The 16,028-nt window shown below is 46.4% G+C and overlaps 1 protein-coding gene across 1 annotated transcript in view; it reads right to left on the bottom strand.

Moving 5' to 3' along the window:
* Window positions 1-3,464: 3,464 nt before the first annotated feature.
* Window positions 3,465-16,028, bottom strand: part of KLHL6 (kelch like family member 6) — a 33,837-nt gene continuing 21,273 nt past the window's right edge. Inside the window, exons 5-7 of the mRNA XM_006016007.2 lie at window positions 10,251-10,453; window positions 6,703-6,916; window positions 3,465-4,517 (exon numbers count right to left, since the gene is read on the bottom strand). Of these exons, the coding sequence (XP_006016069.1) occupies window positions 4,216-4,517; window positions 6,703-6,916; window positions 10,251-10,453 (719 nt within the window). The 3' untranslated portion in view covers window positions 3,465-4,215. The remainder of the gene's footprint in view (window positions 4,518-6,702; window positions 6,917-10,250; window positions 10,454-16,028) is intronic.

Consider the following 16,028-nt stretch of genomic DNA (forward strand, 5'->3'; position numbering starts at 1 on the left):
TGTGAAGTGTCGAATGCATTCGTTCTACTGGCGCACATGACATTGCTTCCCCTTGTGCAGACGTCACTACTCAGCAGTGTCACAGGCCAAAGCTGTGCTACTCTCACCTAAAAGACTCTGCCTCTGCTTGCTGAGGAGAGGAGGCCTTCACTTTTGGAAAAGGAGGATCCCAAAGTGGAAGTCCCTAGGTGGTCAAATTTTACAACACAGAGACAATTCTCAGGTGACAACCAGGGAGCCAAGACACCCCGCAATCTGGGGAAAAGGGAAAAAGAAGGAAGGAAGAGAAGAGAAGAGAAGAAAAATAGAAGGAGCATATGCACCTGGGCTAGGAATAGACATTACACATAAACCGGTTTAAGTGATCAGAACCTGGTTTAAACCTATAACAGAACAGATGTTCAGTGCCAATAAACCAGTTTGAAAATGGCTGAAATTGGTTTGAGATAAACCTGGCTGAATGTAGTATCAGACTTAACTGATTTGGTTCAAACCAGTTTATGCAATTTCTGTCCCAGACCCTTTGCTGGTTTAAACTAAACCAGACACCCCCAGCATCCCAGCATGCTCTCTGGGCTGGGCAGGGCTCTCTGTACCACAGCAGAGCTGGCCCCTCCCATCCACTCCCTGGCTGCAGCTCCAGCAAAGACTTACAGGCACAGCAGGGTCTGCTGGCTTCTCTGTGCCCCTCACCCCTCACCACTTGCTGCTTAAGCAGAGATCCCTCCCTCCTCTCTCCCACAGCACAGACGGTAGCCAGCATGTGGTTTGCTAGCTAATGCTGTGTAAGGCAGATTGGACAGTGTCCATTTAGGGCTTTCTGAAGGTAATCAACAGCTTAGATGGTAATGTTCCTGCATTTCCTCCTTTGGAAAAGGCAGATAAGGTTCTTTGGGTAAACCTGATATCTTTGATTAGACCAGGGGTCGGCAACCCCTGGCCCACATGCCGAGTGTGACATACAAGGCCATTTTGCTTGGCACACAGCAGCCAGCCCCGGCTCAAGGTAGCTGCTGCCAGCACCAGAGCCCAGGCTGCTCCCAGCAGGGCTTGCAGCATCCCAGGCTCCAGCAGCTACCCAGAGCCAGGGCAGCCGCTGGGAGCGCACAACAGAGCCTGGGCTGTGGGGCAGGGGCTTTGGGTGGGGGGCAAGGGGCAGTAGGGCTGGGGAGCAGGGGCTTTGGGTGGGGGGGCAAGGGGCACAAGCAGGGCATCCTACCACATACCCCTTGCCCTCATTTTGTTTTTCTGCCATGCCGGCATTCCAGCACTTTCCAAGGTAGATATTGTGGTGTTTTTCGGCACTCCGGCCAAAAAACGTTGCCTACCCCTGGATTACACCAACTAAATAATTGGAAAAATGTTTCTTAGCAAGCTTTTGAGTTTAAAAACCCTTTGTCAGGCTGAGGAAGCATCTGCAGTTGGTGTGTGCTGTTTCTGGATGGAATGAATAATAAAGAAGCCGGAGGCTGGTATTTTCCTTTGGAAAAAGTTGTTTAAGCGTGTAATGAATGAGGCTTTGTTTTCTGATGAGCTGTTAAATCCTGATAACAGAGCTGATAAATGCTCTGTTATCAAGGGGGGAGACCCCTCCCTAATCACAGTGTCCTGGGGGGCCTGGCTACACCCCACCTCAGCTCAGCCCTGTGCAAGGGAAGAGAGGGCTGTTGTAGCACCCCCTAGCTTCTAGCCTGAGCCACTGCAGACATGTGCCTGCATTTCTGGGATGTCTGTCTGGTTACAAAACTGATTTAGCCTAGCCAAATTAGACTAACCTGCAAAGACTGAATCAATTCAGGCTCAGGCTTTTTGAATGTCTATCCCTAGACAGGAGGAAGTTGGTGTTATCCCATATGATAGGATGTTTTGTTTTGTTCAGTGTTTTAGATCTTTGATTGCACTGTGGCTTGGCTCTTTCCAGTAGAGGGAAAATAGCTGCACAAGTATTCCCAGCCCTTGGCCAGGAGCCTTCTTGCCCTGACCCTTTTAGTGCTGGTTGTTATTTCTGATCATATGACCTGTGCTACATGCCTTGAGGGGTTCAGTCCCACCCACCAGTGCTGTGCATTGCCTTCTGTGTACAGTGTGTGCCTCTCTTGGGAATCACATCCAGATACCTAGAATTGTTTTCCTTTTCAGCAGATTGTTCTGTTCCTTTGCATTCCAGGAAATCAAAGCCCATCAGGAAGCAAAAGCCTAGTGCAGTGCTGCCACCCCGTGGGAAAAATGAAGCATCCCAAAGAGATTCTTAATCCAGTTGTAAACAAAGGAAAAAGAAAAAGATTGCAGTGAGGTTGGGGATTAGCCAGTTTTAAGATACAGTAAATATGAGACCATCCATTTAGAAAGTTATACTATAAGTGCAGTGAAAGGGGTAGATAGCAGTTGGGGACGTGGCTCCCTTCCCTTACTTCCCAGCCAGGGCAGAAGGAGAACACTGCCTTTGTCCCTGCCATCTCCCTGCATCCTTCCTGCCCCTGAAGAATACCTCACACAAATGAGCATCATTGAGTATCCCCTCTAGTCACCCTGCCTCCACAGCCTGCACAAGGGAGAAGAGAAGAGCTTGCTCTGAGCCAAGTTACTGTGGTTCCTACTCTGTCTTCTTGGGTGATGCTGAGAATAAATAGTAGTGCAAAGATTAGGGTTTATGAGGGAAGACAAGGAAGTCTGTGAACTGCAAAAAACAGAAGACTCGGTGAAGAGGATGAAGGGGGAGTGGGGAGGAGGAGTCCTTGCCAGGAGAGAAAGGATAAGAAACTAACATAGAGGGGGGAGGGGGAATAATTTTGCATTCAAAGACAGCAACAATTTTTTTTTCCTCCGAGTTTTTACTTCCTCCCACTACAGTACTCCAGACCCAATACATATGGGTCCTTGGGACCTACTATTCTAGAGGTGATCCAGTAAATTTGAATTTAAATAGGAGAATAGGGATAATTCCCCAAACAGAATTGAATACAGCCAGCCAGCCTGCCTGACCAGTAATCTCCAGAGCAAGTACAATAGCCCAAGAAAAACAAACAGCTTCACTGAATACCAGCAACAGTTGTCCTGAATCTTGACAAATGCAGACTCAGTTGGAGAAAGGCATGGAGCTAATTATAGAAGCGATCACCCTCACTGGAAAATGCACTACCAGCAGTGTCCTCTCATGAAAGCTTGGCAGGTGCCAGCTTGAGCCCTTCTGCTGGGCACAGTTGTGCCAGTGTCACATAACATATAGAAAAGCAGCCATGTTAGGGAGGCAGCATAACTATTCCAAGCTCCCCTCAGTCCCCTCCACCCATCTGCTATTATACTGCCTCCATTTCTAGGTTTGTCAGGCTTTTGAGGGAAGTGGGAGGTTGTCCCATGGAGTGTTAGGAACCTGCATGGTTGGTTACATGTTAATATATGAAGCTTTCTTTTAGATAGAAAAGCAAACAGATCCAGAATACAACCAAAGGCAAAAGAAGGTTTTTTAGTCATTTTTATTGAAAAACAGTTCAAATAAACTTAAAGTGGAATGAATTAGAGTTTGTCCTTCTGTAAGGGTAAGAGAATTAGGCTCTATTCCCTGGTCTTCAAAGTCCCTGCTGGGGATGTCAGAAGAAACGCCAGCTGTGATGAGTTTTTAGGTGATGTAAAATGAAAGCACATTAACTAAAAAAGCTGTCTTTTAACTGCAGCTACTGTGTCACCCACTGAGACGTTTAACTTACAAGGAAATTGCGTGAGTTTCACCAGTGATGCAAAGCTTCCATTCCAAAACCAACTTCTCCTTTTCGGTAGGGTGTGCTGCAAGGCCAGCAAGTTTGATACTAACAGTAATAAATAGTTTACAAACTTAGGGAAGGGCTGGGCCAGAATTTGTCCTGACTGTCCTACCTGCAGTGTAAGAGACGATTAGGAAATGTGTCCCACCTACAAATGATATTTCTATGGGTGACGACAGGTACTGTATGCAGGAGAGAACTCCAGATTGTCCCATCTCTTAGGGCATGGTGGGGATAAGGATAATTTAAGGATATACTGTACAGGGGAAAATAGGAAGTTGAGCACATATACAGCTATTTCCTGAAAGGACCGTGGTAGCAGTGGTTCCATCCATCACCACCTGCATGTCAAACAGTCTCTCAATTGCTGTCTACTTGTCATTGTCTCCATGTGAAATATGAGGTATTTGGATTTTACCTGCGGTTCTCCAGTCTCTTTCCTCAGCCTCTCCTGAAGTCACACAGACACTGCCCCAGGCACTATCCTGCGGATGTGTGTGTAGGACTTCCTGAGGGTGACACTGCCATGATGGGATACACCACGGGGCAGGACACACTCCTCTGTTAACTTCTGTGTCTCGGGGTCCCAGCACAGCACTGTGGCAATGACTTCATTTTTCTCATCTCGGCCCCCCGTGATGAACAACTTGTTGTTGCAAGGGGAAATCCCACAACTTGCTCTCTCATGGGTGAACTGAGTCACTAGGCACCATGTGTCTTCAAGTGGGCTGTATGAGTATAGCGCTTTCATTGCCCCACCTGGAAAGGAAACATATGTTTGATCCATCCATTCTCCACAAACACTTCTGAGAACATTTTACCCTCAAGATAAAGGCAGGGTGGGACAATCAGGGCATCTATACACATTCTCCAGGGTAGAAATGGGGGGGGCGCTTTAATTACAGCAGCTCTCGGAGCCACTCTAATTAAAGCATCCACAGCGTCGCATGTATTCAGTGTCCTACACTTCAAAATGGCAGCAGGGGCACTTGAAGTAAAGCTCATTCAATGAGCTTTAGTTAAAGCGTCCCTACTGCCATTTTGAAGTGTGGGGATGCAGAATAAATGTGACGCAGAGGCTGCTGAAGTGCGTTAATTAACATGCTGGAGTGTGTTAATTAGCATACTCCAGCAGACTCAATTAGTCTGCCACCACCGACTTCATGCCTGGCTGCTGCCATCCCCCAGCCTGCCACTGCTGGCTTCATGCCCAGCCGCTGCCCACCCCACACCACCGCCACTGGTTCTTTGGGGCAGGGGGCCCCAAAACTATTTCTTGCAGGGGCCCCCCAAAAATTGGGGACCAGCCCTGGGTAGAGGCTTGTTTTAAAGACTTCAAGTGATGAAGAATCCATCCCATCATTAGGTAACCTGTCCTGACAGCTTGTTTCCCTTGTTATTAAAACTATTTGCCTTATTTCTAAAAGCGATTGGTATCTATTTTCAGCTTCAATTAGTAGATCTCATTTCTCTGCTTGGTTAAGGAGCTATTCACTATGAAAATCTCTTCTCTTGTGTGCACATTTGTTAGACCACATGTACATCTTAATTATCTCTAGGCTAAATTAAATAGATAGAGCTGCTTTGGTTTCTGGTTGGAAGGCAGGCTTTCCAGACCACTAAGTATTCCTGAAACTTTCTTGTGAACCCTTTCCCATTTTTCAGCATCCTTTTTTAAACACGAGTGAACCCCCAAGCATCCAAGGCAGGCCCAGTAAAATATTATGTACTGAAAGTGTGGCTCTATCATTTAAGTGCCACTGGCATTCTTGCTCTGCACTTTGCATATATCATATATTTTCTCCATAACTTCTATGTACTGCAGAGCTAAACATACCTTAAAGTCTTGGTTTCATTGCACTCTCCTGAATGGTTTTTGTGGGGAAATGTTATTTATAATAAAAAGTTGGTTGTGTCAAAATCAACCCCATCCTGAGTGTATCTCAAAGGCCTCAGTGTGACCCTGATTTCTCTCATACATGAACTCTTGACTTTTTTCTTTTCATTAATTTAATTGGTGCTGTGGGAAGTTAGCTAGCAGAAAGGCTCTTTTGGCAGTGGAAATCTTTTCAAATGCTATTTTTCTTATTTGTCCTCCTTTTTTCACAAAGCTGTATGGGTTTTCTGACCTGTCAGCTTTTCCCTATATACTCTGTGGCACCCTGAGGGCTGTTTGGTGGTTGTTAGTGCTACTGAGCAGATTGCAGCCATTAGTTCATGGGTAAGATCCTGAACTACTTGTAGGTGTTCTGGTCTTGTTGCTGCCGAATGATTGTGACTCTCTTTTCCGGAGAAGCCAGCTGAACTCAAATGGATGTCAAGTCCTCACAAACCACTAGGCAGTATCCACATCATCCCACTCTCTCTTTACCTTCCTAATAAAAGAATAAAATTCATCCCAGTGTAGAGGAGCAACACAGGGTTTTACATGCACCCACTTGCATTTCACCTAAAGCTACAAAACAGGCCTTCTGTGATGCTATGAGCCTTCTGCTAGCTTGTGCAGCCCAGGGTGAATTTTACTCCAAGAATAAGGTCTCCACCCCATATACCTAGACTGGTAGGTAGAAAAGGGAACCCAGCCAAGCAACATATCCCACTTCCTGCTTCTCCCAGCACCAGCTGAGATCCACGGATGGCTTCCCTTATCCCTTCACCAACTGTGTGTGGAAGGGAGCTAAGGCTTGTGATGGGAGCTAAGGCTTCATGTATCTTGCTTCTGGTCCCTTTGATGTCCCTGGCAAAACTCACAGCCCTGTAACCAACTGCCTTGTATCTATAGTTAACAGTGATAAAAGAAGAGCATAGAAAAAGTGATGGCAATTGAATGTGCTGAGCTCCCGCTCCTCCACCTAATGAACACTGGCTAGAAGCACAGAATGATGACAGTCTGATTATGCCCTTCTGATGAATCTGGAGAAAACAGAGCATTGCATTTACCTACCCACGACATAGATGTGGTCACGGAAACTTGCAGCATTAATGCATTTTGCTTCAACTGGCATGGATGCTTTCAGGCTCCACGTGTTTGTAGTAGGGTCATAGCACTGTGTTTTGTCTGTAGCCAGTTTTCCATTGGGTCCTCCCCCAATCACATAGAGTTTCTTCTTGTAGCTGCTGGAAGCAAATGAGCTCACATTGACTGTGAGTGGAGCTGCCTGTGTCACCAATAAAAAACAGCAACAATAACAATAGAGATAAACTTTGAGGATGATTCATTTTGGTTTCACAGTTTATGAATCAGCCCTTATGAATCAGAAACATTTTAAATAAAATGGTTCAGTTGCTTCGTAGAAATTGAGGGGAAATGTGGTTTGTCTGTGCTTAAAAAAAAAAAAAGTTTGTGCCTGAACTTAATTGTCTCCATGCTTTGAAAGAAGGACTTGAAATTTATTAAAGCATCCTCCAGGTGTGAAAGGTGTGCCTTTTACCATTCATTCACCCCAATTTGGCCAAGTTATAAACTCCCACAAAAGACTTCTCAGTTGGCATGCATTTAGTAGAGTCCTGCTGGAGTTCGGCAGATAATTCCCTGAAGTTTGTCTGCTCTGAGTATGTTCCAGGCTAGGCCTGCGAAGGCTCAGCAGGGGTTTCCCTGCCTGCCACAACTCCTCCCAGCACATGGGGTGGCAGACATCAGAACTGGGGCAGACATTCTCTGAGGTATTCTAGAGGCATAGCAAACTCTTTCAGGACTTGGGCAGAGGTAGAGGAGAGGAAAAGGAAATGATGCTGATCACTGGAACACTAGAGATGGGGGAGAAGGCAGGAAGGGGAAGAAGAGTCTCCCTGCCCCCCACTCTGGTGGCAGCTGCTGCTGTAACAGCACAGGCTTGTTGCTGGAGCACAGGCAGTGGCACAGGCTCCCCTGGGGCCCCTCCTGATGCCTTGTTTGCACCCCACCCACCACAAGGCACAGCCATGGCAAAGCCTCTCTGCCCCCCAGATACATGACTGTGCATGGGGCTGCACCTGCCCAACTCCTCTGGTCGGGCCATGCAGGACTGTGTATGCCAAGGCAAAGACTACTCAGGAACAGGCTATAATGGTTCCCCCTTTAAGTTGGATCCTGGGGTTGGGCTTCCACTTACACCCCTCCAGTTATGCTACTCCTGAACTCTCAGTGTACCCTGTTAATGCCCAGACAGTGAAGAGGAGGAAGAGATAGCAGGTACACTGGAGTTCAGGCAGGTGAGGTACCGCAAGGGATGACAAGAGCTGGGGTGCAGGGGAGGGATAATGAGGAAGAAGAAAAGGGGCAAAAGAGCAGCAAAAGAATGGGAGGAGCAAGAGTGGGAGTTGGATATGTGCTCATTAGACATAGACAAGCTAAAGGCACAAGGATCTATATTCACTAGAACACATACTTCTGTGTACCCTGGCATTGACCCCAGATTCCTTAGTCTCTACAGGCTTCTGCTATCAACAAATAACTGTATGAAGCTCTCTGGCAAAATGTGTAGCATTCCCCTCTACTAACTAATCTATAGATAACATCAGCCTATGATTGCTACCAGGTGGTGGAGGTTAGTGCTGTAGATCTATAGACCCAAATGATGCTGATGGGCCAAGCTGGAGTCAGCAGGGTTCCATGTAAAGGGTTCTTTGTTCTGGGGCTTTCCCGGCTTACTGTTTAAAAAGATGAGGAACTGCATCCAAAAATGACAGTAACCAGATATTAAAAGATCTCAATGTCAAGGATTCAAAAGTTAGGAAATGTCAGAATTCAGGTGGTCTGTGCAATGTTCATTCAGTTCCCTTGTGTGCAGGTATTAAAATGCAGGCCCTAATTTTTTCTTGCCCCATTTTTCTTGCCCCATTCAATGAAGAACCTGGACCTGCTCTGGGGATGAATCAGGATTGTGTAGTGAAGGTGCCTTTTTTCACTGGAACCCCTGCCTTATGGAAGTTGTGACATGAATGAAGTGGGGAGTTGGAGAAAGAGAAATGTTGGTCCAGTGGCAAGTGCAGTTGCATGCCACCTGGAGAATTGGATTCGAACCCTGCCTTGGCCACAGAATACCTGTGTAATAAATGGGCAAGTTGCTTAAATACTACTTTTCACACGCAGTCACTATTTGCCTTCTCCTTATTTACTGGATGTTTCTCTGAACAAAGTATGGGTTCTATGGAAAAATATAGGTGATCTGATCAAGTAATTAAAGACTGTACCAAATCATGTACCCAAAGGAACCAAATGAAGATTGCGTGGACAACCTTAATTCTAACTTTTCCTCATTTTTCATTTTGCAACCTCAATGTTCTTTCCATATTCATTTTTGGTTGCAGGATTTAATTTGCTTTATATGAAATGCTGATCTATGAACCAGAGGCTACAGACTATATTACCATACAAACCAAGCTTTGGTCATTGCAATTTTCTATACAATTATTTCCTGTGTCCCTTAGTGTGAGTGTTGGAGCTATGGAGGAAAAGCCAGCAAGTTAGTCACACATTAGCTAACAAAGGAGGTAACCTGGATGCTCATGTCTTCCGTGTACCAAGGAGCCACACCTGATTCACTGTGGCTGTTCACAATTGAAAATTTCCCCCTTAAAAACTTCCTGCTCCCCCTTCCCTTCATACACTGGTAGAAATGGTACGACCTGGGCATTCCCTGCTTACCTTAAATTGAAACCATTTTCCTTATATCCTTTAGGGGCAAGCACAAGAGAGAGAGAATAAAGAAGTAAGAGAGTTTGAGAGGAAATGGTGTAAGAATTTGCAGCAACTGCTTTTTTTAAAGGAAGTTTAAAATCTGTCTTGGCCTTTTGAGAATGAGGCCTAAAATACAGACCCACGCTAGAAACCGCCCACATGCACCTGCGCCCACTATTTACAGAGTAGTGTACATTTACATACTGTGAGGGAACTGCATCTGAGGGGACCCCTGGGAGCATGCATCCCCTCAGTCTTCTGCTTCATCATGGGAAAGATAGGGGCTGCTAATACCACAGATTCCACGCTGGCACAAGTTTTGGTACCTACTGTTTCCTCTTCTGTGTCTTTCCCATGGTCCTGAGAGCTTTGGTTTTACTTTTGTCCTGGGAGTTAATGTTGAGTGTTGCTGGTTTAGCTAACTAGTAATAACTAGTTACCCTAAATATTTGTTTGGCATCTTCTACAAACAGATGGGTGGTTTCTGGCACAGTGATGCCTGTTGAGTGTTATGTTACTCTGTGAATAATTTCATTCACTTCAAGGAACTGCTTCTTGAGTAAGATACTATTCAGTAGGAGTAAGGTTGGCAGAAGTGACCATTATTTGTATCCTTCCCTTGAAATGTGAATTTCTAATTTGAATACATGACTAATGGCTTACTGGCGCATATATATGTATATGTGCAACAAACCATTAGTCAGTGAGTGTGTAAACACTCATTCAAACACTAGTACATTTTACTTTCAGGTATGACAAATACCTAACAACAATCTGTTTTAAATTTGTTTCAACAGATTTATATGAATCAGGAGAGTTTGATTGTATCTTACCTCTGACCAACAGTTATGGAAAGGATCATATGTTTCTACACTGTTGATTCTCTGCATGCCATCAAAACCTCCAATCACATAGACCTTGCCACCTAACACAGCCATTTTGTGCCTCCACCGTCCAACATTGAGATATTCAATTTGTATCCATTTATTGATGGAGGAATTATATTTCCAGACATCATGTTGAGTTTCTTTCCCACCTGCAACAAGCATGATGCATATTAGTATTGTAATGACATGTATTAGCTCAAAAGTTCCTATATGTAATATTTTTACTAAGGATTTTTTAAACTAGAAAAAATTAGTTTGCTTTGCTATCACATCTCCAGCACTGCCCGGTTCTTGATTTAGAGGAATCAACCTCTGTATTTACGGCACACTTAGTTAAATTTGTAGCGCTGTACTCAGGAGAGGGCTGAAGAATTCACAAAGGTTATTTTACAAGCCATTTCCTCTTCAATCAACTTTTCATGCTCCAACTATCCTACTGCCTTTCCTTTTGCTTTTGCAGCTTTCATAAAGACAGTGAGGTGCCTGTTCCACTCAGCTTTCTGCAGCAGAAACTCAGGTGTAAGATGCTTTGCTGACAGTAGAATATTGAAAATTGGTGAGTGAACCAACTGTGATGTTAAAAATGCAAAGGGTGTATGACACTGATCCCCCAGCATTTGAGTATCCCTCTAGACTATCTTTCTAGGGGTAGACAACCCATCTCTGTTCTGGGAGAGCTACAGTTACTCAGAGCAGAACTGACCAGCTTTGTGGCAGAAGGCTTGGTGCCCCTGACACTTTAAAAGTAGGCAGGTTGGGGCTGAAGCAGCCTGCAGGAGGGGTCTGGGCTGACTGCAGTCATCTGACCCAAGAGGAGGATATAAGCCCAGGCCCTGAGACAAATCAGCAGTCACATCTTGGAGCCTGCTGAGATAATACACATCAGTAGGATGGCTGCAGCTCTAGAAGGTCAACATACAGAGTAACTGTGACAGGGGGAAGATCACATGGCCAGTTGCAGTGCCAGCCCACCCCTCTGTCTAGGGCAGTCCGCCCTGTCTCACCTGCCATGACTTGTTGTTCAATAATGCAAGATGAAATAAGCAGGAGGCTGCCCTTTTTAACATCCTGATGCCAAGGGGTTTACACATGGCTCCGACCTACCCGTACCGTGTCCCATGCCTTGCAGATAGCATCCAAAATTATTAGTTGCTCCGGCCAGAAACCAGATCAAACTCTGCCCCTTGCTGGCCTCTCACACACTACACATACACTCCACCCCTTCTCACTGGGCCTCATTCACTCTGCCCCTTCTCACAGGGCCTCTTTCATCCTGCTCTTCACTGGGCCTCTCCCAACCTGCCCGGCTCCTCTTGAGCAGCCCCTTTGGGCCATCAGGCTTGCTGACTTCCACTCTGGGCAATCCCCCTACAGCCCTTTAGGTGCCTCCTGCAGCCTACTCTATGGGTGACAGCCCTTGCATGTAACACTAGCCCGACTCTAGTCACTAGCCCCTCACTGGGCATTAGGCTCTTCCTGCTCCCAGACTTCCTGGGGACATTCTCTACCCCCTCATTGGGTCAACTCTATACCGCTTCCTGGGGCCACTCCCTACCCCCTCACTGGGGCTAACTCTATGCCCCCTTTCTGGGGCTTGGGATCTGTAACAGGGGGCCTTCTCAGGGCCAATCTACCAATGTCCTGCCCACCTGTTCTGGGCCAACCGCCCACCACACCTTGATGACATTTAATTAAGTTTCTAATTAAGCAGGAGGCTGCCCATTTGTTACTGTGATGCCAGGGGGCGCTATCTGCGGGTCCATTCCTTCCCTACCCCACAGCCCAAGCCTCGCAGATGGCATCCAGCTATCTATGTCACCGGCCCCACACTGGGCCTCAGAATCTTCCAGTCAGGACGCCTCTAAGATCCCTCCATTCAGGCGGACTACTCCGCCTTCATTCAGGCTGCCTAGCTCCATAAAACTATTTCCCCTCTTGGGCGTAGTCCCCCCGGGACCTTTGACCACACAGGCCCTGGCCTTGTCTCCAAGGCCAGTTAAAACCCCAGGCTCTCAGCTCTGGGCATCCCTTGTGGTGGGCCCCTGGCCCTTTTGACCATTCTGATCCTGGTCCCAGCATTGACCAGTCAAGGGTACTCTACATCTGACCTCTGAGCCTCTAGCCCTACTCTCTCTCTTGGGTCTGCCCTCTGGACCCTACTAGCGGGTGACCCATCCAGTTGTAGGAGCTGGATTTATTAAGGCGCCCCGACCTGCCTTTCACTGGGGTGGTAACTGGCCTGGCATTTCCTGGGGGCTCCCATGCCACTGAGAGCCCCACCAGGCCACCCACTCCCAGCAGGGTGCAGTTTTAGGTCAGGACCAGGACCTGGACCGGGACCAGGCGCCTCCTAGCCATCCCCTACAGCTCCTCCCTTATCTCCAGGATGTTCCAAGCAGCCTTGCAGCCAAATGATGTTACTGCCTGTGCTGCCAGCAGTGAACTGTTCTGTCTATATAGGCGGCCAGGGATCTAAAATGGCCGCCACAATCAAGCACCCAGCTGCTTCGCTGAGTCCTTAAAGTGGCAGGCACCAACAGTGCCCTGCCACAGGATCTTACACCCCCAGGGACTTAGGTGCCTTTCCCTTGGCATGCCTGGCCCCATTGTCTGATCTGTAACCTACTGGGGAGGCAACTGGCCTGGCATTTCTGGGGAACTACCCCACCACAGATAGTCCTGCCAGACCATCCTTCCCCAGCAGGATGCAGTTTTCAGTCATACCCAGGACCAGGAGCCTCCTTCCATCCCCATAGCTCCTGCCCTCACCTCCCAGGTGTTTCTGAGCAGCCATCCAGCCAGCTATTGTTCTGCCGGCTGCCAGCAGTAGACTGCTGGCTCAGCCCTGAGTGCCTGAGCTGAAATGGAGTCTGTTCAGCTCTCTCCTCCAATCACATGTCCCTTACCAGTTCATGTGACTGCTTCATCAGAGCTGGCCTGCACCTACCAGCTGCCCTGCTGTCCCTCATAGCCTTTAAAGTGACAGGCATCAAAGGTGTTCCGTCACTGTAATACCTAAAGCAGTCTGGAGGTTTGGGGGGACCTAAGGGGAGGAAGACTTTCCTAGGGACCCAGGGAGAAGTCCAGGAGCCTAGTGAGAGGCTTAGAGCATGGGACCAGCAATGATCCACAAGCCTAGTGAGAGGCAGAAAGTGTGGGACCAGCAAGGGTCCAGGAGCCTAGTGAGAGGCTAAGTGGAAGAGAACATCAATGAGGATGTCATTTGCAAGGCATGGGTCATGATGTAGAGGAGGAATGGAGCCATGCAATTAGCCTATAAGGCAGTGACCACAGGCACCTGGTGGTCATTTGAGAAAACAATTTGGGAAGCCCTGGGGCAGCCTCCCTCATAAAAGTAATAGACATCAAGGTGTGACAGGAGAGCAACTGAAGGGGCCATTGCCCACAAAGTGAGGGCTACAGGGGCTTCATGGCTGCCCCTGGAGAGGCACCCTGTCAGAAATGTTCCAAGGTATTCACCACAGGCCTGATCCAAAATCCTGATTCCTGGATGTCCCTCAGTGCAGTCTGCAGGAGCTTTGCCAAAGTAAAGAATTCACTGCTGGACCCACTGTTTCTTTAAACCTAACAAGCCTGATTTTGATAATGTTGGGGCCAGTCTTCCACCAGTCTGTGTGTTTTGTCCTTGCTTCTTAGTTAGATCATGGTAAACAAGATCCGAATCCGGCCCAGTAGGCTCATTCCAGACTAGGTCTGCAAGTGACTCTTACTCAAAACTGTCTGCCAGTATTTTAGCAGATATTTCTGCCTGTATCTTATTTTTATACATAACAGAAATATGAACACAACTGGTTAACCATGAAATATATTGCACAGTCCAAGGAGCAAAATGCATCATCTACATTCAGCTAAGTAATTGCTCCACCAGTGAATATATTTGGAAGGAGAAGTCATATTCCAGTGTCTGCCCTCATTTGTATTCTGTACTGCAACCAGATCACTGCAAACTGAAGGAGCTCATCTCTGGGCCAGATAGCAGACTGAATAGGAAGTAATTAGCATGCTAAAAAGAGCTTTCTGAAATGTCTTTTGTCTACGTGTTTTTTCACATGTATGTGTTGAATTTATTTGCACTCAAATAGATGGAGTTTATGAACTGCTGAATACCAGCATTCATATTTAGAAAAGAGCTTAGAAACTGCAGGTGTTCCAGTCACGCACTTTCCCATTTTTGTTAGTGTGTTCTTTCTTGCATGAGAGAAAAGCTCTGTTAGGAATCTAAACAGAACCACACTGTTGAATGCTGTCTATACCACAGGGGAAGGAGGGGGGGGGAGGGGGGACGTGTTTCTTCCCTTTGGGCCATGGTTTGTTTTTATTTGAAGAAAATCAGCAATCACAAATATCACACAAGATAGTGGAATTGCAGTTTGTGTCCTTGTAACTGAATTTGAAGTGTTCCCCTTCTTCCATGTAAAGTGCTCTTCCTAAGCTTTATGGGAGGCAGTGCGCTGATTGTCACTCCTTGTTTAGACTATTAACTTCAGAAAGAAGCTTATGCAAAATACCTTTCCATTGCTAACAAAAAGTGGGCGAGGGCATGCCGTTTTAGCATCATCTAAAGACAAGTTTCGGTTCTCCAGAAATACGCTAAGGAGAGAAACCAACAGATGGGGAAAGAAAGACTAGAAAATAAGATAGAAAAGAAGGGGCTCACAGAAGCCAAGAGAAAAGTTTAACAATTAAGCAAAAATAATAAATTATATCAAAAGCAGTGGAGTGCTCTAGATGAATAAGCATAAATGAGTGCCCTTTCACTTTACCTGGGAAGAAGCACTGACTTTGGCCAGAGCAGCTTTTTGGGAGTGGAAAGTGGATCAAGGAGGTATACAGGTGAAAAATTAAGGGGAATGAGCAACTGAAGGGAGGAGGGAAATATGACACTTAGCTTGAGTGCCTACATGATTTTAGTGAAATTTTCTTTCATAACAGGGCATGTATAAATATGTTTGGAAGCAGAATGGAAGCAGTAAAAGGGAGGGAGGGAAAAAGAAACCAGAAAAGGAGCCAGAGCTGAGGGGGGGAGACAACAGGAAGGGGGTGGGGGGGGTAAGGGCACAGGTGGAGGGATGAAGGTCAGCTATCAGAAGACCTCTCAGCCCAACAAATATGAAGGACTGAGGTGGCACCAATTTGTGAAACATTTTCATCCAGCATGTTGACCTAGACCCTTTCCCTGTTAATGACTTCTAAACAGAGGGAGAACCTCTGAAGAAATGAGACTGTATTTAATAATGGGATGAAAAGGAAATCTCTTTTCCTAAAAACTAGTTGGAAGTGAAGGAGAATTAATCCTTGCCCCAGAACTATGAGATCATAGAGACCAACGTGAAGTAAGCTAATAAAAAGTCACATAGCCTCAAAGGCAGAATGCAATGGAAGACATTTAAACAAAGGCAAATGAACCAGTCATCACTTCTAGACAAAGCATTCACACCTTGTCCACCATTCTGATTCACTCACGGTGGGTTTGGGAATGAAGGCCAATTAGTAACTGCTGAGGGATATCTATCCACGGAGTAGAAACAACCCTGCATCCCATTTTGGGGATGGGGGAGGGGATGAATCCATAGTCCCTTTTCACTCCTTAACCTTTCTACTTAGACTGACCACCAGAGTGTTCACTGTCATCAGTTATGATAGTGGTTTTGAGTTTTTGGACACCTTGTCCCTGGGAAATAGAATGAGATCACCAAACTCATT

The sequence above is a fragment of the Alligator sinensis genome, unplaced genomic scaffold (genome assembly GCF_000455745.1).
Source record: "Alligator sinensis unplaced genomic scaffold, ASM45574v1 scaffold237_1, whole genome shotgun sequence".
Taxonomy (NCBI): Eukaryota; Metazoa; Chordata; order Crocodylia; family Alligatoridae; genus Alligator; species Alligator sinensis.